The following is a 22164-nucleotide window of genomic DNA, read 5'->3' on the forward strand; positions in this document are numbered from 1 at the left end:
CCAAGATCAGTCGGGCCACACATGGCCGGTTTCAATATCAAACAAAGAATAACTTTTCATCAGAGCTGTCAGGAGTCAGATAGTGATTTCGCAAAGATGATATCAGTATTGTCTGAGGTTAGTATATTCTTAGACTTTGATGTCTCATAACCCATTGCCTAACAAACCAACATCCAGCCTTTGAATTGTGTCTCTCAATGCTTTCTTATTATAGCCTTAAAAGAAGGTGCCAGGGTGATTATGCCCCAGTGACCCTCTCTAGCCAAATCAAAGTCTGATAAAGAACTTCTGGCTCCATTAACCTCTCCCCATCTATTGCCCAGTCCAGCATACACTCCTGGACATGGTACTGAAACAGCTGTTGTTTTATACACCTGTAATGGATATTCCTAATGAACTCATCTCAAGTCTGTCCTTTCTAACTGTTTTCCTTTTAGCTGCTTCATTAAAACCTCCTTTACAAAACTCTCCAACAGTATTTCCTTTTACTATAATATAGCCTCCTATGTAGCCAAATCTGGAGTGTCAACTCTGACAGACCCTTCAATCACACCCTGTTCCCGAAACTGAATATTTCCAAGAAAGGTTAGTAATACAAGAGATATGGCACAGAACCCTCCCCCAGTAATAGCAAGAACAAATCTGGAACACATCCTTTTCAGGGGCCGCCAGGGCTCTGCAGGAGACAGGCTTCTGTTGAAGCACTCGCCTCAGGAGTCAGCATCCAAGATTTACTCTTGTCACTCAGACTTCACTGGAGGTGCGGTGGCACTATATGGGATAATGTGTGGGAAAATAAGTGCTACACACCTCAGGATGGTCACACAGACTCACATTGGCAGCTGAGGTCTTTCTGCTGAAGAAGGGGCTGCTTTGAAAATAAGAAGTTCATGTCCTCTTTATAGGAAGTTAGACTCCAGCTCTAGGCCGAAGACCAACTTTCAGAGGACTTTTCTTGTGCCTGCTGTTTCTTAGCTGTTTTCATTCACAAATCATTCTTAAGCCAAAAGGGCATATTTTGGGTTGAATTACTCTTTAAATAATATCATTTATATTTGAGAACAATGAGATGTTTTCCCTCACTATGTATTATATTTCAACTTTTTCATGCTAAACATAGTGGACTTCCCAAGATAAATGAAGAACATTCTTTTAAACTTTGTAGTTCTTCTATGCCACTGTGACCAAAACACATGACTGGGAGAAATGGTTTATTTTGCTTCCCAGTCCTGGTGATTTTAGTCCCTCACAGCAGAGAAGTCTGGCAGAGCAGCTCAGTCGGTGGCAACAGGAGTTTGCTCACATGATAATGGACTAGGAAGTGTAGAACAAAGCCAGAACTAGGGGCCCTAGTAACCTACTTCTGCCAGCTAGGCCCTCTTCCTGAAGGTTCCACCTGCCCCTCAAAAATAAAAACAGTGCCACCAACCAGAGGGCAAACACCCCAAACATAAGGTAGTGGGGAGGGAAGGAGGAAAGGGAGGGAGAGAGGGAGGGAGGGAAGGAAGAGGGGGAGGGAGAGAGGGAGGGAGAGAGAGAGAGAGAGAGAGAGAGAGAGAGAGAGAGAAGCTCTCAAGTAGTTTACATGTCATAGAACAAATTAAAAACTGTGTAACCAGAAAATTATTTTAAGAGGATTTGATTTGTCTGCATCTAATTAATTAACTGAAAAAAAGGAAAATTAATTTCTTTCTCTAAAGAGACTTTAAGTAGAACATTTTTTATTTTGTGTGTGTATGTGTGTGTAGGTCAGAAGACAGCTTTCAGGAGTTGATATTCGACCATTTGGGCCCTCGGGATCAAACTTAGGTCATCAGGCTTGGCAGCAGGTGTCTTTATACACTGGGTCATCTCACTGGTCTTAGATCAGTTTTGAAAAAAAGTGGAAGAATCTAAAGTTACTTGAATGATTATATAAAATTTAAAAACACATTTTCATGTGGTCTGTATTCAAAATGCTTTGTGAAGTACTTTGATTAAAGTTACAAAAGTAAATGAGAACTAGAAAGTTTGCAGAATGATGGCTTTAAAAGTCTCCAGTGCGTTTAATATGTTCAATTTATGTTCATTTTAAGACTCCTTTTATGTTAAAAAGGAGACGTAGTTTCACTAGTGCAATACAAAGGTATAAAGATAATGATTCTGCGAGCATCTGTCTGTTGGAGACTATCTGGGTACTCAAGTCTGGACTAGAGAACAGGCAACAGGGGTGTGACTGGAGTCAGTCTGTACAAGGTGTCCTTGGTCCTCTCCTAGGACTGTGAGTAGGACATGTGTGGTACAAAGCAGCCACGATGAATGGAGGCTGCATTTGGGCTCAAGGTGGAAAGGCATCGGTGAGGAGTGAGCGGCCAAGAGAACACCCCCAGCGAGAATCCGTGAATCAAGGGCGTGGGTAATACAGTGATCTACAATTTTTATCTGTAGATAGTTTGTAAATTCTTAACCCTTAAAAAAAATTCCTCAACCCCACTCTGCAGATCAGCTGGCCTGTAACTCACTGTAGAAGCCCAGAGTGGCCTTGCATTTACATAATCCTTTTGCCATAGCTTCCCAAGTGCTGGGATTAACAAATGTAAGCTACCCCTGCCTTCTTAGCTTTTTAAACTTTGAAAACACTACAACCATGTAATTAGTTATATACTTGCTAATAAAATAACAGCAACTGGGACTGAGGAGATGGCTCAGGCTGCTTTTCCAGAGGGACCCAGGTTGGATTCCCAGGAGCCACATAGTGGTTTACAACCATCTATGTCTGTAGTTCCTGGGGATCTGATGCTGTTTTCTGATTTGTGCAGGCCCCAGGCAAGCATGCGGTGTACAGATATACATGCAAGCAAAACAGATGTCTTCCTGTATTGCTCTTCACCTTTTATATTGAGGCAAGGTCTCTCACTCGAACCCAGAGCTCACTGATTGGCTGATTGTGTAACTAGCTGGCTTGCTCTAGGGATCCCTGTCTACACTTCCCTAAAGCTCAGATTGTACAGCAGGCCACCTACCATACCTGCCTTGCATACATGTGAGTGCTGGGGATCGAGATTCTAGTTTGTATGCTATGGCAAATGCGTTACTCTCTGAACCCCACCCCTAACAAGCTCCATCATATGTCTGTGTGTGTGTATCTATCTGTCTGTCTATCTATCTGTCTATCTATCTATCTATCTATCTATCTATCTATCTATCTATCTATCTCTATTATTTATTTGGTTTTTCAAGACAGGATTCTTCTGTGTAGCCCTGGCAGTCCTGGGACTTACTCTATAGACCAGGCTGGCCTTGAACTGAGAGATCTGCCTGGCCCCACTTCCTAAGTACTGAGATTTAAGATGTGTTCCACCCTTCCTTCCCACCCCCAAGCCCCTACCTCACCTAAAATTTCTATCTTTTAGATGAAAACTTTTGGGGCTATGTAGATGGCTTGGTGGTTAGGAATACATAGCTCTTTTGCAGAGGATCAGAGTTCACTTTCTAGAACCCTTATGGAGCAGCTCAGAAGCACCTGTAACCATAGCTCCCTCTGGGGGATTTGATGCCCTTCTCTAAACTCCCAACAGGACATGCACTTGTATGTGCATGTACACACACACACACACACACACACACAGTGTATGTGCATGTGCACACATGGAGACGCGTAATTAGAAGTAAATATTTAAATTAAAATATTCTCTTCCCCTTCATATTAACAAATGTAAAACCAAATACATAACCTTTATACTTGAAAGGACCGAAGAAATTTGAATTATTTTGGATGGAAGTGCTTATTCATTCTTGGAACTTTAGAAATGAAGAATGTTTAAAATGATGTATATTAGATACATAAATACTATTTGCATTCTTTTCTTGATTTATTAATGCATATTCAAAGTACTTGTAATGTGCTTTCAGACCGTTGGTAGTTTTACACAGGTAGGACTGCTCTGTAGTCTGATTGTTTACTGTTTATTTCTAGAGATTCCAAGCAGTTATGGTTTAAATGAAATACAAGAGGTCCTTGCACAGATAGCTCCTCTGAGATAACGCTTCTTGGCCTCTTCACATTTCAACTGGAAACAGCAACTCTTTCAGCAAGATATTGTGTGTATGGGCAAAAGTTTTTTTTTTTAAATATACGTGTGCATACACACACACACACACACACACGTGAGTCTCTTGTACATTATACATTAGTACATAGAGGGATATGAATTAAATTCTGGGTGGTTTTGTTTGCTTGAGAGGAGGGCTTTCTTATATCCCAGGATGGCTTTCAAATCAGTGTATATAAAGCCTAGGAGGACCTTGGTGTTTCTGACAGTTCTGCCACCAGCTTGCTGGTGCTGAGCTTACAGGACATGCACTTGTATGTGCATGTACACACATACACAGTGTGTGTGTATTACTCTGTGTGTGTGTACTCAGTGAGCAGGTGCCTTCTGCACACTGGAAAAGCCTTCTTATCGACAGAGGTGCGTTCTCAGCTTCATGAGTTAAGTCCTGGATGCTGCTTTTGTTCCTTTTCAAGTAGTGTTTGAATGGCACTTCTCCATTCTCCTCCCTAGTTGAAGTCACTTGTTTATCTGGACACCATTGAAGATATGTTTGTAAACAGTTGGGGACTTGGTTGTTTAGAAGTGGGTCTCCTAGGCAGTGCAGAGCTATGAAACAGGGTCTGTATATTTGTCGCACTGTTTATCTCTGTTGAACATTGCATCATTGTGTGCCTTGGTTTTTTCCTTTAAGAGGAGAGAAATTCTTTGGTAGAAACAGGACTACCTAAGAAGCAGCTTTTTCTGTAGAGCTTTAGAATCCTGCTTGTGTCCAGAAACTATAGTAGGCAACTGTGGTGTTTCAAAGGTAGAGATGTGGAATCTTAAGCTGCCCTTACCATTAACTGACTTTAAATTTTGTTTTGTTTTGAACAAGAAACTTGTGCCATTAACCGATCATGAAGTTTTTTATTTCAAGACAAAAGTGCTATTTTAATGTCTTAGCTCACCTAAGTATAAAATCAGTGCTGGGCCAGGTCGTCTTCTGTTTACTTCTAGTATCCTTGCATATATTGAATATGCTATTGGTACTTGTGTGTGTGTGTGTGTGTGTGTGTGTGTGTGTGTGTGTGTGTGTGTGTTGCTAGATGGTGACCCAGGACTTCTGGCATGCTAGGCAGGTGTTCTACTAGTGAGTGGAAGGCCACAGCTGTGGTTACTTGATGAGCATAGTTGGGTAGCACTTGCTGTGGTTTCTTCTCTAGCCCTCATTATGCTTGTTTTATTTTTAAATTAGAAGCAGTCTCATAAAGGACAACCTTAAAGTACTATGTCCTTTATTCCTGCGAACTGCCTTATTGTAGCTTGTTTGTAATTCAGACATTCAAAGATACATTTTAGTAATCTCAACCAGACTATCTATAGGAGATGGAGAGAGAGGGACTGGGGTGGGGTAAGGGAGAAACTGGCTCTTGCTATGTCTCTCAGCCTGGCCTCCTGCTTTAGCCACTCAAGTGTCAGGAATTTTAGGGTTGTATCACTACATCTCGTTGAAAGGGATCTTTGAATGATTTGGGTATTGTCTTCAGTTTGGAGGCTAGACACATCTCTAAAGAACCTTACATAACTTATAACATATATATATGTATATATATATATATATACACACACACACACACACACACACACACACACATACATACACCTGAAACACTGCCATGTATCTGTAATTCTTGTAAAGTGTGCCCAGTGGTCTTTAAATAGCTCTACTTTATCACAAAGAGTGATTGATCATGAGCTGCCATCCCAGTATCAACTCTGCACAGATCAACTAGCCATTGATTACTTACTTGTTTGATTTATTTATGTTGTTTGTAAGCTTCATTAGAAGTAATTAGACACATGCGAGCACACTCACTGTGCAGTTGTCTTAGAGCAGTAGCAGAAACGTTGTGTAAGTCCTTGGCATCCGGACTTTATATCATGTAGCTGCATTATTTTTACAGAGGGCTTAGTAACGCCCTTTTGTTTTTGTTATTGTTATGGTATTTGTGAGTAGTTTTTCTTGTTTTTAAATATTTTTTATTGGATATTTTATTTACATTTCAGATATTATCCCCTTACCCCATCCTCCCCCCCACCCACCCAGGAACCCTCTATCCTATCCCCCCCTCCTGCTTCTATGAGGATGTGCCCCCATCCACCACCCCACTCCCACCTCCCCACCCTCGAATTCCTCCACACTGGGCGTCCAGAAACTGTTCCACCTAGGTACCCATACCATGTGGAGTCACCAAAGGTAGATGCTGATGTGGATGCCAGGAAGTGCATGGTGACAGGAGCCTGATATAGCTGTCTCCTTAGAGGTCTGCCAGAGCCTGACATATACAGAGGTGGATGCTCACAGCTAACCATTGAACTGATCATGGGTTTCCCAATGGAGGAGTGAGAGAGAAGACTGAAGGAGCTGAAAGGGTTTGCGGGCCCATGGGGAGAGCAACAATACCAACCAACCAGAGCTCCCAGGGTCTAAACCACCAGACTGGGAGCACTTAGGGAGGGACCCATGGCTCCAGCTGTATATGTAAGGGAGGAGGGCCTTGTCGGGCATAGGTGGAAGAGGAGATCACAATCAAGAAGGCAATCATTTCCTGCATGTAGTCTCCAAAGCCTTAACTAACGTTTTTGTAATCCTTAGTGATAAGGTATAAGAACAACTAAATAAAAGTGCTCCAAAGGAAGAAAACAGATGAGCAACAGCAGTCATTTGTTCCCTTGAAGTCCCTTTCTTATCACCGAATACCTAACACTTAAAAATAGAACTACTACAGCAAAAACCTGTCTTCATCCCTTGGTTTAAAAATAAGGTGTAGCCAGGAGGGTGCAGTGGCACATGCTATAGTGACCCAGACTTGATGTTGTAGCTCACAAGTACCCTCCTTCTTCCCTGTTGTAGTCCTCTAGCTCCTTAGCCTGTGTTTCGTTCCATACACAAGTGGACTAACACAAGTCTCCATCACATGGCTTTCGTTTGGTCTTATGCTCAGAAACCCTCTCATCTCATTTGCTAAAATATACCCAACGGATACAGCAGCTCTCCATTTTACAGATCTTTAAACTGTGGAGTTATGTTCATAACATTTGTGTTCTGTCCCATCACACTATGTATACGTCTGTCTCTTCCACTAGACTGTAGAGCTTTATATACTCTTAGCAATCAATAACTTGTGGATTTTTTCACGGGGCTATCAATCATTCTGTCTTACTTTCTGATCATTAACCTGTTCCACATTTAAGTACTTTATAAGCATGAGCTATTTATGGTGCACGGGGATCCCAAGAGACCTCTGATGTTTGTTAGTCATGGATAGAGCTAGTTACCGTGTGTGCTTGTCAGTCTTCTTTCGCATTCTTTTTTTACATTGTCAAAGTAATGATTCTTTTTGTCTTCTCTTTTAGATATTGCTATATGGAGATTTGCCAAAAAATAAAGAAAATGTAATATACTTAGCAAATCATCAAAGCACAGGTTTGTATTCTATTTGCATGAAATTTGGGTTTTTCTAGAAATGGTAAATGAGCATTAATATGTATACACACACACACTTTAAAGACAGGATCTTAGGTGACTCATACTCTCACCTCATAGTCCCTAAGTAGCTGAGAATGATTTTAAACTTATGACACACCTGCCTTCATCGCCAAGGTACATGAATTACAGGTGTTGGTCATTAAATCAAGGCTTCATACAAGCTAGGCAAGCACTGTCCCGTCTAAGCCACATCCCTAGCCCATCAAAATAATATTTTAAGGTCATTTATTTAATTAGTTTTAGTGTGTGTGTGTGTGTGTGTGTGTGTGTGTGTATCTGTCTGTGGGTGTGAGCTTGTGAATCCACTTGCCTATGGAGGCCAAAAGAAGAGCATGAGATCTTCCATGGAGCTTGAGTTACAGATAGCTGTTAGCTGCCCTGTATGGGTTTGGGGAACTAAACTGGGGTGCTCTGAAAGAGAAATATGTTCTCTTAACTGCTGAGCTCTGTCCCCAGCCTTTAAAATAGTAATCTTATATGTTTAAGCAAAGTGAGGTGGCTTTCTTTTTAACATGATTTTCCTGTGAATTTTGAATCTGGCTTGCAATTTTATTTTACTTTTTTTGTGGGGGAGGGTAAGGTCAGTAATGTGAAAGGTAAGGGGTTTTTGTTTTGTTTTCTTTTTTTTCTTCAAGGCTTCTCTTCTCCTCCATTTCCTGGAATAACTCTTTAGTCTATTCAGTTTTCTGTTTGTAAGTTATATTTCTAGAAGTGGGATTGGTGGACCCAAGTGTATATATTTTAATTCTTAATTCTTTACCTAGCCTTTTATTTACTCTGAGACATATTATTGCTATGTTGCCCATGCTGGCCTCAAACTCACAATTCTCCTGCCTCCATCTCTGGAGTACTGGATCACAGTTGTATGCTGCCACTGTTTGCACTCTATATGTTTGATTATTAAGCTGCTTACTGGTATGCTGGTGTCTGACTGCTCATTTCCTGGACAGTGTTGTTACAGTTAGCTGTAGTTCCTGTTGCCTCTTTAATCCTGGTGGTTTAGTTCTAGCTTGGTATTTTTTTTTTTTTTATCAGAGAAGGCACAAGATTAGTTTCCAGTATAGAACTGTATTTACTTTCAATCAGGTCAAATATTTAAAACTATCTCTTTTTGAATCATTATCAATGACTTGTGAAAATTATGCCTCTAGTCCTGCAGTCCCTTCATGAAGGTCCTCCCTATGAGGTACCTCACAGGTGCAGGGCCCCAGCCTAGAGGCCAAATGATTGCCTAAAGTATGCTTTAATTCTCCAAATAGTTCACCTCCTCCAAAATCCCACTTTGTGTATTTTCTGAACCACGGCTACTTTGGATTCATACCCTCTATGGTTCATTTTCATTGCTTTGAAAAGTTCAGTGCCTAGCATCCCAAAGCTAAAAGAACTCGACCATGATGATATTCTGAATGGATCGTCACTTGTGCTGATGGTTTTCATTTTCCTCCCACCCTCATCTTGTCGGGATTGTAGCTCTTGTACCCATCCCCCACCCCAGTACCATAGCTAATACAGAGGTAAAGGAGTTGAAACCAGTTTTCCTCTGCTTGACACACTGGTGAATTTAGTCAGACTGATGGAACAATGGCCGAAACTCCAAAGCTTGATAGGGATCTTGATATCAGATGTATTATCCTGGATCGTGTTTATGAGACTGGCTCAGACTCTGCATTTGACTTTGAGTAGAACCACAAACTGGCCCAGAATGACTGTCTGCTTCTAACCAGCCTGTCCAGACACACTGGCTGACCTTTCTCACCACAGCCTGACCTCCTGCTGGTGAGTGGGATTTTTACCTGGCTCAAGTATCTTGATGGCCCCAGGATCGTCCACACTGCAGTTCTGTTGACCAGAGGTGGATCCCATTGCAGGAAACTAGAGTTTCCCATCATTTCTTTCTTCTCAGTTTTATGGAAATCACTTTCTTAATGGAACTGCAGTCCTACAAGGGCATGTGGAACCATGTACTCTAGCACTCCTGGGGCCATGCTGGGGAAGCTGAAGGCACAGCTGTGCTTACCACTTCACTGCTGTCCACGCTGCCTTTGCATTCCTTTACAGAGGGGGTGGGGGGTGGGGAGCACTGTGAGTGAGCAGCAGGTAAGAATTCCTGCTTGGTGTGTGAGATTTGAAGGGAACACAGCACACAAGCCAGGCCACACTGACTAAGCCAATTCCTTTCTTAGTCTAGAGGGACATTCCCTGACTCTGCCTTCAAGTGACCTGCTCTAGGTCTGATTGATAACAGCCAGCCTTTGGGGTTTGATAGCACTGTTTTTTTTTTTTTTTTTTGCAACTTGAAGAAAGTGCCCAGAGCCTCTTGCATGTTAAGCAAGAACTCTTCTGCTGAGGCACACACAAATGTGGAACACACACACACACACGAGCAACACAACCTAAGAACACTACATTTTGAATGCCTTTAAGAAAACCACAACTTGGGAACATAGCAGAGGAATGACTGGACTGCATTAGAATTGCATGTTAGTCTATTCCGTGGAGGAAGGCATGGAGTCTCCTCTGATAAAACTGCTCATGGAAGAATTTTCATGATTTCCAGGCTTCCAAAGGCTTCAAACCAGCAGCCTGGGCTGCCTTTGGTTCCTGGGGCTGATGTGTTTAGGTAAAGAGAGCGTAAGAATCACAGCCTCTGAAAATGTAAATGCTTTGGGACTGTTGTTGGTCTAGCCTGTTCACCCTCACCTCATACTTGCTGGCCTGATGCTCACGTAGAGCTGCCGTTTCCCTTCGTCTCAGTCACTGCTGTTACTTGGTGTCCTGCGCTCTCTACATCCTTACTTATATAAACTTTGGACTTCAGAATTGGGATTCCTCCCCTCCATCTTGTCTGCTTCCTCTTCACTTGGTTTAGAGGACAGTTTCCTGTCTAATAGACTGTGTAGTTGAGAAGATGGGCGTAGAGCCGGCGGCTCTGTGTCTGGGAGACCCTGCTTGTGTGTGCCCTGCTGTATGTTCTCTGCAGAGGGCAGAGCACCGAGGCTCTCTGAGCCTGTTGGTTGGATCTGAATGGTATCTACTGATAGAAGCTTCAAGGCAGTGTACACATAGTTCCAATCATAGCCCCAGTACAGTACCTGGCATATGGGTGACATTTAGTACTGTGAGTGATGGTGGCTATAGCCCAGTGCTGGACTCATGGGCATAAACCCTTATGTGTCATACCATAACACTAAGCATTAGAGACTAGTGAGACACAACCATACAGACAAGGAAAGTAAGGTTTATTTGTCCGTTCTCCTCTCTTCACGTTAGTGGAAACATGGCTTATGGCTAGATAACCATATGGCTGAAGAATCCTGACTTAACCAAATTAAATTATTCTTGTCAGAACACAATATACAGATGTTTATGTGAATGCAGTACATTCCCTTCTATGCTTTAATCCAGTGTTATCTCTGAAACGGCGGGCATAAGTACAGTGTTCAATCTATATTGAATTCTTTGACTGTACTTCTTTTTTTATTCGGGACAAAGTCTTACCATATAACCTCAGTTGTCCTCAAACTTACCGTATAGACCAGGCTGGCCTCGAACTCACAGAGATTTAACTGCCTCAGCCTCCCCAACTCTGAGATTAAAGGCCAAGCTTGCCACAATGCCTGGCTTGTAAGTTACTTCTTAAGTGTTTTTACCAAAATTTTCAAATTTAAGGTCATGGTTCAAGGTAATTTATCCTCTATGCATGACATATTTTAAAATATTTCTTAATCATTTTTAGAAGGTGTACCAGAGTCCAAAATATAAAGATACCAAACTTGGCTTTTACCTATTTATTTCATTTATACCTAGGATATTCACTGGTCAGTGAACGCTATAGGGCCATCATTCTCAACCTGTGGGTCACAACCCCTTTGAGGATCACATATCAGATATCCTACATATCAGATATTACATTATAAATCATAACAGTAGCAGAATTACAGTTAGGAAGTAGCAACAAAATAATTTTATGGTTGAGGGTCACCACAATATGAGGAACTGCATTAAAAGTCACAGAATTAGGAAGGGTGAGAACTATTGTCATAGAGCCTTCACAGAGCTAATTCTCAGTGTTTCTATAGACAACTTTTATATTAGATACTCTTCTCACAGACTTGGTTATATTTCCAAGATATAGCTAGAAATAACCTGTGTTTTGTAATCCCTAGTTTAAAACAGTTAATTAAGATTTTTCTAGAAAGTTGATTATTCCCATTTAAAGGGAAAAAATTCTAGGATATTTCATTTGTATATGCATTATGAAAAAATTTTAAATGGTCAAGAATTACATTATAGCTGTGGGAAAGTACCCCATTTTGATAAACTTTAAACTCCAGGCTTTATAATATTTACTATAGTTTGTTGTCCCTCCCCTACCCAATCCCCAACTTTCTTTCATGCTAGGATAGAACCCAGGGCCATGCACATGTTTGGGATGTACTCTGTCACTGAGCTACATCTCCAAGTTCTTTTATTTTTTTATTTTGAGGCATCGTCTCACTAAGTTACCTCAGTGCGGCTTGAACTCGTGATCTTTCTGCTTCAGTCTCCCAAGTAGCTGGGATTACAGGCCTGTACTGTCAGCCTCACTGTGATAGTTTGTTGTTGTTGATTTAAATTAGATATTGTCTCCTCTAATTAACTCCATTTGTTGTCATTTTCATGGCCCTGAATACACTTCAACAATATTTCTGTTCATATCCTTGAATTCTTCTCTAAATGCTAACAGACTTTTCGTGACCTCTTATTTTCCTTCACAAGGAAGGTACCTGCAGCCATTTATTTTCAAGTTTTCAATTTTTCTGCTTCTCAGGAAACTTTCTTATTTCTCTTTATTTCACCATGAAAGGGTTTATTTGCATGAATTTTAAAAAAAGATTTAATATATATATATTAGTACAAACATACCAGAAGAGGGTATCAGATTCCATTACAGATGGTTGTGAGCCACCATGTGGTTGCTGGGAATTGAACTCAGGACCTCTGGAAGAGCAGCCAGTGCTCTTAATCACTGAGCCATCTCTCCAACCCCACCATAAAACTTTTACATGACCCCAGGTATATAAGGGCAATATAATCAAACACTGACTGATAAACAGTGGAGAGATTTATTTTTAAACACATAGAATTTTAGCACTTATTAAAGATGAAAGGCAATATACATACTATGAGATGGATGAATTTGTATGTCAGGACTTGACTTTGGCTGAATATTTGATACTCTAGGATGTAGAACATTTCATTGTTTTCAGAATTCATCAGGATTTTGATTTGTAGATGTCAGTCCTAAGAATGCTGTTTCCACAAACACATAGTACAACATGGCAGAATTATGTTTAGGGTCATTTCAGAAACTGCTTGAAATTCCATTCTAACTCTAGGTCAAAATTCATTTAATGGAACTCAAGCCAATGATTAAATAGCAGTTTTAAAAAAATCAAACATTCTAATGTAATACAATCAAAAGTGTACTGGTTTCATACTTACATGCTAAGGAATGGCAGTGATGAAATGTTAACTATTTTCTGTCATTAAACCATTACGTTTCTGTAAGAGCAGAAAGCTCTGTATATATACTAAATGTACTGTACTTGATGACATTCTAGTGCCTTGAATCCGAGTCACCTGTTGGTTAGCATTCCATATGTGATACTGTGTGCAGTAAGAAGCGTGTGTGTTGCGTGTTCAAAACAGAAGATGCAGTGGCAACTGCACAAGGCAGCACAGGAGGGAGAGGCTTGTTCATTCATATGTATGTGATTTTGAATTAATTTTTGCTCATTGCTTATTAAAAAACTTTTATTCACAATTTTTTTTGGTCCCTGAAATCATTTACGTGACCCCTTTATGGGTTCGCAACCCACAGTTTCAAAAGCTGCAAAATAAGAACTACATATCTACCTAGCACAATTGTAAGTCACAGGAGACCCTTGTTGGGTATTGTAAGAGTTGAACCAGGAAGTCGTTAGTAAAGATGCAATGTGGTGCCTTTCTTTTTAAAGATTTCTGTACTTATTTATTTAATGTATATGCCCTATCTGCATATATGGCTGCATGCTAGAAGAGGGCATCAGATCTTCATATAGATGGTTGTGAGGCACCATGTGGTTGCATTTTAATCATACTTTCTTTAAAAAAAAAAACTAAAAAGCTTTTTTAAGACCAGGTCTTGTTATGTGGCCCTAGTGGGCCTGGGTCTTGCTCAGTACACCAGGTTGGTTCTGAGCCTGTATGCTTTCTGCCTCTGCCTCCATAGTCATATTCTCAGGACATAGTAGGAAGGCAGTGCTGTGAAGAAGAGTTTTTGTTCCTGTGAGGGGAGAGTTGGAGTTGACTTTGGCTAGTGATGTACTGACATGGTTCTGCATTACAGTTGACTGGATTGTTGCGGACATGCTGGCTGCCCGACAGGATGCTCTGGGACATGTGCGCTATGTACTGAAAGACGGGCTAAAATGGCTTCCATTGTATGGGTTCTACTTTGCTCAGGTAACCTTTGTCTTTGTTCTTTTATTTCAAATTTAACACCATTTAATGAAAATATATATGATTTTGTGTGTGTTTATTTGTTTGTTTTATGATACCAGCAATTGAACATGGGGTCACGTGTCTGCTACTGAGTGACATCCTTAGTCCAGACATTTTTAAAACAACTTTTAATGGCTTATTTTAAATTTAAGTATTTTTATTTAGAATTTTCTATGTGTGCACATGCATATGTGTGCTTGTGTGCACATAGGGATGCATATGAGATCAAAGGACAATTTTCAGTACAACTGTGGATGTCGCTTTCAGACCTTCCATTGTGAGACAGTCTCCTAGACCTTAGCCGAGTTGACCAGACTAGCTGGCCAGTGAGCCCCAGGCACCTGCCTGTCTCTGCCTCCTGGCCTTTGTTTAGATTACAAGTGTGCGCTGCTGTGCCCAGCTATTTCCATGGATTTGAGGGATCCAGACTTGGTCCTTGTACTTGTGAGACAAACGCTTTCCCAACTAAACCATCTCCCCTGCTCTTATTTGTGGTTCTTGGTGTGTGTCTGGATGTCTGGTTGTCCGTGTAGTTAAGTGCAATAGCAGAAATACAAATACCTAGGGGTCCGATAGAAAGCTAAAAGCACAGAATTGACAATCAGTTAAGTTTGGAAATTGATTCAAAAGTTAGTGAGCGACAGGAGGTAAAACCAGACCCTGAGCTTAGAATGTGAAGTACTCAGTGTGGAAAAATGTATTTTCTCACAGTTCTGAAGCCGGAAAGTCTCCTCAAGATCAAGATGTAGGTGGTGCTGCTTTCTCCCAGTACCGACTTTTTTGGCTCATAGATTGCAGCCTTCTCCTGTGTTCTGAGCTGGCCTTTCCCACATGTGGATATCCTTGATACATGTTCCACAGCCAGGCCTCGGCTAGTGCCCTTATTTCACTTAACTGTGATGATTTTCTTAAAGACCCTGTCTCTATACACAGTCACTGTGGATGCTGAGGCTTCAATATAAGAGTTGGGGGGGGGGAATTTAGTTCATAATGATGTCACACCAATCTCTGTAGCAGAGTCCATATTTTAATTCTTTAAAGGTTGTGAGTGTAGACATTATTTTAATTATTTTTTTTATGTCCTTCCCTCCTGTCCAGTGGCCCATTTATTTATCATTTTTAATTCATTTTATGTAGCTGAGTACCTTGTGTATATGTATTTCTGGTGCTTAGTCCATATTTCAATTCCTTAAAGGTTAGAGGTGTAGACATTTTTTTTTTTAATTTTCTATCCTTCCTTCCTGGCCTCTGTGGCCTCATTTATTTATTATTTTTAATTTATTTTATGTGTTTGAGCATTTTTTGTATCTATGTATTTCTGGGGCTCATGGAGGTCAGAAGAAGACATTAGGTTTCCTGCAACTGAGTTATGGACGGTTGTGACCTTGTAGGTGCTGGGAACTGAACCCCAGTCTCTGAAAATACTCATATCTGTTGAACCATCTCTGCATCTGGGAGTGTGCATATTTTAAGGATACTTTTAACTGACTCTGTTGATGACAGTAGAAAACTAATGAGTTAAGATCCATCAGAAAAAGCTTTTGAACTAAATCTGTTAAAGAAAAAAAGTATTTTAAGTGCAAACAATATTAAATGTGTACTGTCCATCATGAAGTTTTACTTGGGTTCTATAGAAATAGAATTTTCAGTTATATATTGTATAGTTGACAGTATTTAAATATTAACTGTAGCTTGAGTTCTGAAATGTAGTTTTTTTTTTTTTTCTCATAGAGAGTACAGTTGCCTGAATGACTATGGTGGTTAGTTACTTAAAGAATAATTGCTCTTTTTTTTTCTTTTTCTTTTTCTTTTCTATGTACCAGCATGGAGGAATTTATGTAAAACGAAGTGCCAAATTTGATGATAAAGAGATGAGAAGCAAGCTTCAGAGCTATGTGAATGCGGGGACACCAGTAAGTGTGCTGTTTTTATTCCTCAACTCAGTTCATGGTTGAAGAAATTAAACTCTAAGGCCATTTGGAAAATGTATTACCCCATGTGGAATGAGGAAACTGGTTCAGGGTTTTGTTGAGAGGTGCTGTCCTCGTGGCCGTCAGGTTAGATTGCTGCAATTGATTGTAAGGTTTCTCCCTAGTAACTGTCAGTAATGAGTCAGGAGGAGCAAGGGTTTGTTGTAGTGTGCAGAGGATGGAGCTCAGTGACAGCCTTACACTGAAGCCCTGAAGATAGCCTTCACATGAGATTTAGTTCTACAAGAAGCAATTGCTTTCTTTCTGTGTAAATTTAGATTTTTTTATTGTAGAAATTAAAGTTTAAGAAAAAAAGCAAAGAATCTCCTAATGAAGAATCATTCCATGTCACTATTTTACAGATTTTTTTTTCTATAAACGGGGAAAAAAGAATTCAAATCTTCTATTTCAAGAATGCTAACTACTGTCAACTGCCTCTTCCCTTTGCCCCTCCCTGGTTGTGGTGAGGACTTGGGGGAGTTCTTGTCTCCTTCCTCTCTCATGCCCTCATGCCCTCCACTTACCAGGCAACAGCCAGAGCTGTGCATTGACTGCCACAGTCGTTGTTTACTTCAAAGTATCTTCTAGAACTTTGTACTCAGTCTGAAGTTCTGAGGGAGTGCAGAGCTCTTGGATGGGGACCCCCGGATGAGAAGGCTTGTGGGGATCAACTGGTCTCAGACTCCTGGGCTCCCAGGCGCTATTGGAAGCCATGGAAGAGTTGAGGCTGGGGGCATGCGGGCTGGGCTAAGTAGCTGTAGCTGGCCGTTAATGACCGAGGAGGCGAAGTGGAGAAGGGAGCAAGCAGGGTGCAGGCCCTGCTGTGGGTCCCCTGTTCCGGAAGGCTTCCCACTATGATCTCCAGCCCGGCCTGTTGTGGGGGTCCGGCCCAAGGGGACAGAGTGCAAGCAAAGAGGGGAGATCGCCTGCCTCCACTGCTGCTTCTGCTCCTGTCTCCACTGTTGCCACCGGTCACTCCCAGGTGCTGTACCTGTCTCTCCGAGTTGAGCCAGACAGGCTGGGCCGATAAGAAGCCAGCTAGCTGGCAAGGAGGCAGCTTGGTGTCCCAGGCAGGTTCCAGGAGAGCAGATCTCTTCCCAAGTGTTACAGCTCTAGTGTTACAGCCCTTGCAACAGAAACTCTCAGACAACGGGATGATTCTCGCACACCTTTACTTCTCCTGAATAAAGCCCTTATATACAGTTTCAGCGTGGGTTAGGGTCTGGCAGCAGAAAACGCCTATTGGCTTGGTCTGAGAGCTTGGAGATACCTCATCGACATGTGGGAGAGCCTGAGGCACTGTTCCTCGTGACTGATGGCCATAGACCTCTCTGTGGGAGGGGCTGTGGAGGACTGAGACTAAGTGAAAAGAACCAGGGCCTGGGAGCAGAGCGGAATACCTGCTGACCTATAAGGGTTCAGGGTTCAAGGCCTATGCTCGACCAGGCACCCAGCTGCTTCTCACAACCCACCACCCCACATCTTCTAGAACTTTGGACAGTAGGAAGTCGTACCTAATTTGGAGATGGTGGGAATCGGTTATAATGAGATGAACAGTGGCCCTTTCTCCAATTACAGCATTCCCCAGAGAGCAAGTGCGGCGCTGGAAGGGCGATGCCTGAGTTTGAAATGGAATACAATTTAGTAGACTTTTTAAAACAAAAAAAAAAAAATACATCTTCAGAAGACAGAATTATCCTAGCACTTGGGAGGCAGAGGCAGGTGGATTTCTGAGTTCGAGGCCAGCCTGGACTACAGAATCAGTTCCAGGACAGCCAGGGCTACACAGAGAAACCCTGTCTCGAAAAACCAAAAAAAAAAAAAAAAAAAAAGTTAAGGTACAGATTTATGTACCCCCTCTCCTCCCAACCTGCCAGTCAACCCAGCCAGAGATGATTAAAGTTTCTTGTGTTTTCTTCTGTGGGGTTGTATCTATGAAGCAAAGAAACAGCTTCATTTGTACATGGTTGTTGACCTTGTCTTCATGGTCTGCCCTTTCTTTGTGTCTTCTAGTTAGTTGTGTTGTGTTTTGTTTTGTTTTGAACTAGAATGGAAGAAGGAACCTTTCAGAGCATGCAGGTTGCGGTCCGAGGTTTTCACTTACTTGCTCTAGTCCTTTAACAACCTCTCACCGTGAAATATGAGATGGAGACTTCGTGACAAAGTGAACTAGTTCATGCAGTTCATAGAGAAAGGCTGCCTTTAACAGAAAAGTATCATTTCGTAATAAGCTCTCATTTAAAAATATTTAGAAATCTAATAATTGTGTTAAATAGCTTTTCGTTGTGAACAGTTTCTGATGTAAACAGATTGCTACATTCCCATCAGAGGCAGATGCATCTCTTTAAAGTGATATTTTGTGTCTCGAATACGTATTTTAAAAATTACGGAGAAGATAATCATAGAAGAGAATGAGACTCTGGTTCTTCCAGTAAGGGTTCAGCAGATAAGGCAATGAGTATGGACAGGTGTCAGAAAGCTGGAACACAGCCGAGCCTGTGTAGGGCAGCTTGCCAGGCGCTCTCGGCTGTTCTCTGCCGTTCTCATTCCTCCTGTCCTCGAGCAGGGATCTCATGTGAGAAGAGTCTAGAAATGTCAGGCTGATCCTTGGCCATTCTTTTCTTGCCTGGCACTTCAGGTTTAATCTCCTAGTCTGTGACCACCTGCCTCATGTCGATGACAGAAAAAGAAGATAAACACCAAATTTATGCCTTCAGGTTGAAGCCAATAGCAAAGAAATGAGCACATTTAGCCCGCCTTACAAAAGCTTTATTTTAAGATCTTCACGCTTGGAAGTGGAGTGACAGCTCATCGATTAAGAGCACCTCTTGCTTTTCCGGGGACTTAGGTTCAGTTCACAGCAACCACATGGTACCTCACAACCATCTATAACTCCAGGTCCAGGGAATCCAATGCTTTTTTTTAACCTCTGCAGGTTCCAGACATCCACATAGCGTACATACATATGCAGACAAAATACACATAAAATATTAAAAATCTAAAACCAAAACAAAGCAAAAACAAAACAAACAAAAAAAAACACAAAACCCTTGACTCTTGGCCAAGTGTGGTGGTAGCCATCGGAACCAGAGCCTGCAGACCTTTAGCACTCTGTCCTGAGAAGAGTGCTGCCTGCCTAGATCCCCTCACAAGAACATGTGTAGTCGTTTGGAAGGCAGTCTCATGTAGTTGTACTGATTACATTGGTTTAGGAAGTATGGCCTTGCTGGAAAGGGTATATAATTGGGGAAGAGCTTTGAGATTTTAAGGCCCCACACAGTTCCCAGTTCTAACTCTCCTGCCTGCTCAAAGTTTGAGGTATGGACTCTCACTCTTCCTGATGCCATGACTCCTCTCTGCTTCCACAATTCCCTGTCATGGTGGGCCCCTTTCCTCCTGGAATTCTAAGCATAAACAAACACCTCCTCCTCCTCCTCTTCCTTCTCTTCTTCTTCCTCTTCCTCTTCCTCCTCCTCCTCCTCCTCCTCCTCCCCTCCTCCTCCTCCTCCTCCTCCACCTCCTCCTCCTCCTCCTCCTTCTTCTTCTTCTTTTTTGGCTTTTTGAGACAGGGTTTCTCTGTGTAGCCCTGGCTGTCCTGGAACTCACTCTGTAGACCAGGCTGGCCTTGAACTCAGAAATCTGCCTGCCTCTGCCTCCCAAGAGCTGGGATTAAAGCCGTGCGCCACCACTGCCTGGCACAAACACTTCTTTCTAAAACAACAACAATAAATTTGATAGTGATAATGGATTCTAAGGAGTCTTCTCTGGATAAGAAAAAAAATAAGTGAATATATTTGCATGGTTACTATACTACTTTTCTCATTAGTGTGACCAAATACCCAACAGGAAACAACTTGAAGAACGATTTATTTTGATTTGTGCTTTGAGGGTACCATGACTAAGAAGGCCTAGTAGCACAGCTTCGGCAGCAAGAACATAGACTTCTAGCTCAGTTCTCTGTGGATCTGGGAACAGGGCAGGAAGCTGGGATAGTGTATAAACCTCAGGTCCCATCCCACAGAGTTCCTTGTCTTCCAGTGATGCCCCATGTCTTAAAGGTTTCAAAGTTGCCAAAACAGCACTTGCCATCTGGGAACCAAATGCTCAAATAACTGAGCCTGTGGTGGATATTTTACAACCTAACAGGCATTTTTCATCTCTAGCCATGTAGGTTCATGGCCATTTCATCATAGGAAACACTACCTCAACAATAACAGTTCGAATTGCTAAATTGATGGTAACAACAATGGACTCACACAAACTAAAGTTTATTTATGTCCACAGATGTATCTTGTGATTTTCCCAGAGGGAACAAGGTATAATGCAACATACACAAAACTCCTCTCAGCCAGTCAGGCATTTGCTGCTCAGCGGGGTAAGTAAAGATTTGACTGTATTCAGAAAAATACTTTTTAAGAAGAGTGATCTTTGTTTCCTTTAGAGTCTCCATTCGCATTTCTTGTAAGAACTAAATAAAAAAAAATGTCTGATCTTCACCAGAGTTAGGTATTATTCTTATTAGTCTGTGTCTGAGAGGTTAGACTCACAGGTTCGCTGTAGCACGTATCTATCCCATGCTGTGAACTGAGTTAAAATGTAAGTAAATGATAATGCCTAGAAAGTACACATTTGAGTGACTCAGTATAAAGTCTGGTGTATAACATAAGTACACATGTGTGGATGTATATGTAGCACAAATGTAAGCACAGGTACATGCATCGTAATCAGAAAGTGGAGGTCAGGGCCACTACAGGCAAGTCTGTTAGTGATGCTGAGCTAATGCTGAGAGGTAGAAAGACCAAGAAGATTGGATTTGTTCACTCTGCAAAGGTCAGAGCTTGTGTGTTTTGTCTCCCTTTTGATACAGTCGTCTTTTTTTTAATTATTAGCTTTTAAAATTAACCCGTAAGATATGGGCTATTGCGGTCATCATTTTCATACAAGTCCTTCAAGTATACACCCAGGAAGTGTGTATATATACACTGGAAAGAATCAGTCAGCTAATGACTTCAAGTTTCAGAACAGTTAGTGCCGCATCATGCTTCAGAGCTGACAAGTACTTGGTCGGGTCATATTCATTCCATGTGAAGACTAGAGAAGGTCATACTGTCTGACTTAGGATGGACGTTTCCTTCTGAGCAATCACAGAAGGGCTAGGTCTTAGTTAGAAGCATAGTAGACATTACAGCATTAGTAGCATTAAGCAGACATTAATGGGCTAGGTGTTAATAGGTACAGACAGGCAAGAATTTGCTGTAGATTTTTTTCTTCATATTTTGACACCACATCTCACCTGCTTTTTGAGCTTCCAGTCCTAATGATCTCATAAAAATACTGGCTGAGCCAGAAATGGTGGTGCAAAGCTATGATCGCAGCTTCTGGGATCTAAGGTGGGAGCATCGTAAACTTGAGGCCAGCTTGGGTCTCTCTTAGAGAAAAAAGAAAAGAAAAAAATCTGCTCAAGGTAACATGGAGCCTGGAAGTTTCACAGGGTGATTCTATAAAGCTCCTGAGGCGAGATGGCCTCTAGTGGCGAATGACTTAGCTGACAAGAAAACTTTCCCAGCTTGGTTGACTTTTCAGACTTCAGTACAAGTTTGTGAATAAATTACACTCCTTTTGCCCTGGGGACTGAACTCAGATATGTGGTTGTGGGAATCGTTTTCTTTCCCACACCACCCTGCATTTTAAAAATTCTTCTGTAGACAGTCCCACCATCCTGTAGCTGGTCTTCCTTATGCAGCCACTTTCCCTGGAGAGAGGCAGTACAGACTTCAAACCCCGTTCTCCCTAGTCACTGTTCATAGCACATCACAAGACCTATGCTTCCTGTGAAATTGTAAGTACATGCTGGAGTCCAGGAGAGGAAGAAGCAGAAGAGAGTGAAGGGAATGCTGAATTCTGTCCTAAGAAAAACTGTGTGCTTAGCAAGATGCTGCTGCTCTTCCATAGTGTCTTTCTTGGCAGAGCTTACCGAAGAGAAGGCTCCCAGTGGGTCATAAGCTTCCCGAGGACCAGCCTTCCCAGCTTCTCGGAGGATGTCTCATTCATGTAGATGTTTAATGGATACATGCTCAGTGGGGTTGACCTACATAGAGATGGGAAT

The 22164-nt window shown here is 41.7% G+C and overlaps 1 protein-coding gene across 1 annotated transcript in view; it reads left to right on the forward strand.

Annotated features, from left to right (window-relative positions):
- Positions 1 to 22164, forward strand: part of Agpat5 (1-acylglycerol-3-phosphate O-acyltransferase 5) — a 40311-nt gene that overhangs the window by 12521 nt on the left and 5626 nt on the right. Inside the window, exons 2-5 of the mRNA XM_028766302.1 lie at positions 7431 to 7500; positions 13934 to 14049; positions 15912 to 16001; positions 20343 to 20433. Of these exons, the coding sequence (XP_028622135.1) occupies positions 7431 to 7500; positions 13934 to 14049; positions 15912 to 16001; positions 20343 to 20433 (367 nt within the window). The remainder of the gene's footprint in view (positions 1 to 7430; positions 7501 to 13933; positions 14050 to 15911; positions 16002 to 20342; positions 20434 to 22164) is intronic.

The sequence above is a fragment of the Grammomys surdaster genome, unplaced genomic scaffold (genome assembly GCF_004785775.1).
Source record: "Grammomys surdaster isolate TR1022 unplaced genomic scaffold, NIH_TR_1.0 167, whole genome shotgun sequence".
Taxonomy (NCBI): Eukaryota; Metazoa; Chordata; class Mammalia; order Rodentia; family Muridae; genus Grammomys; species Grammomys surdaster.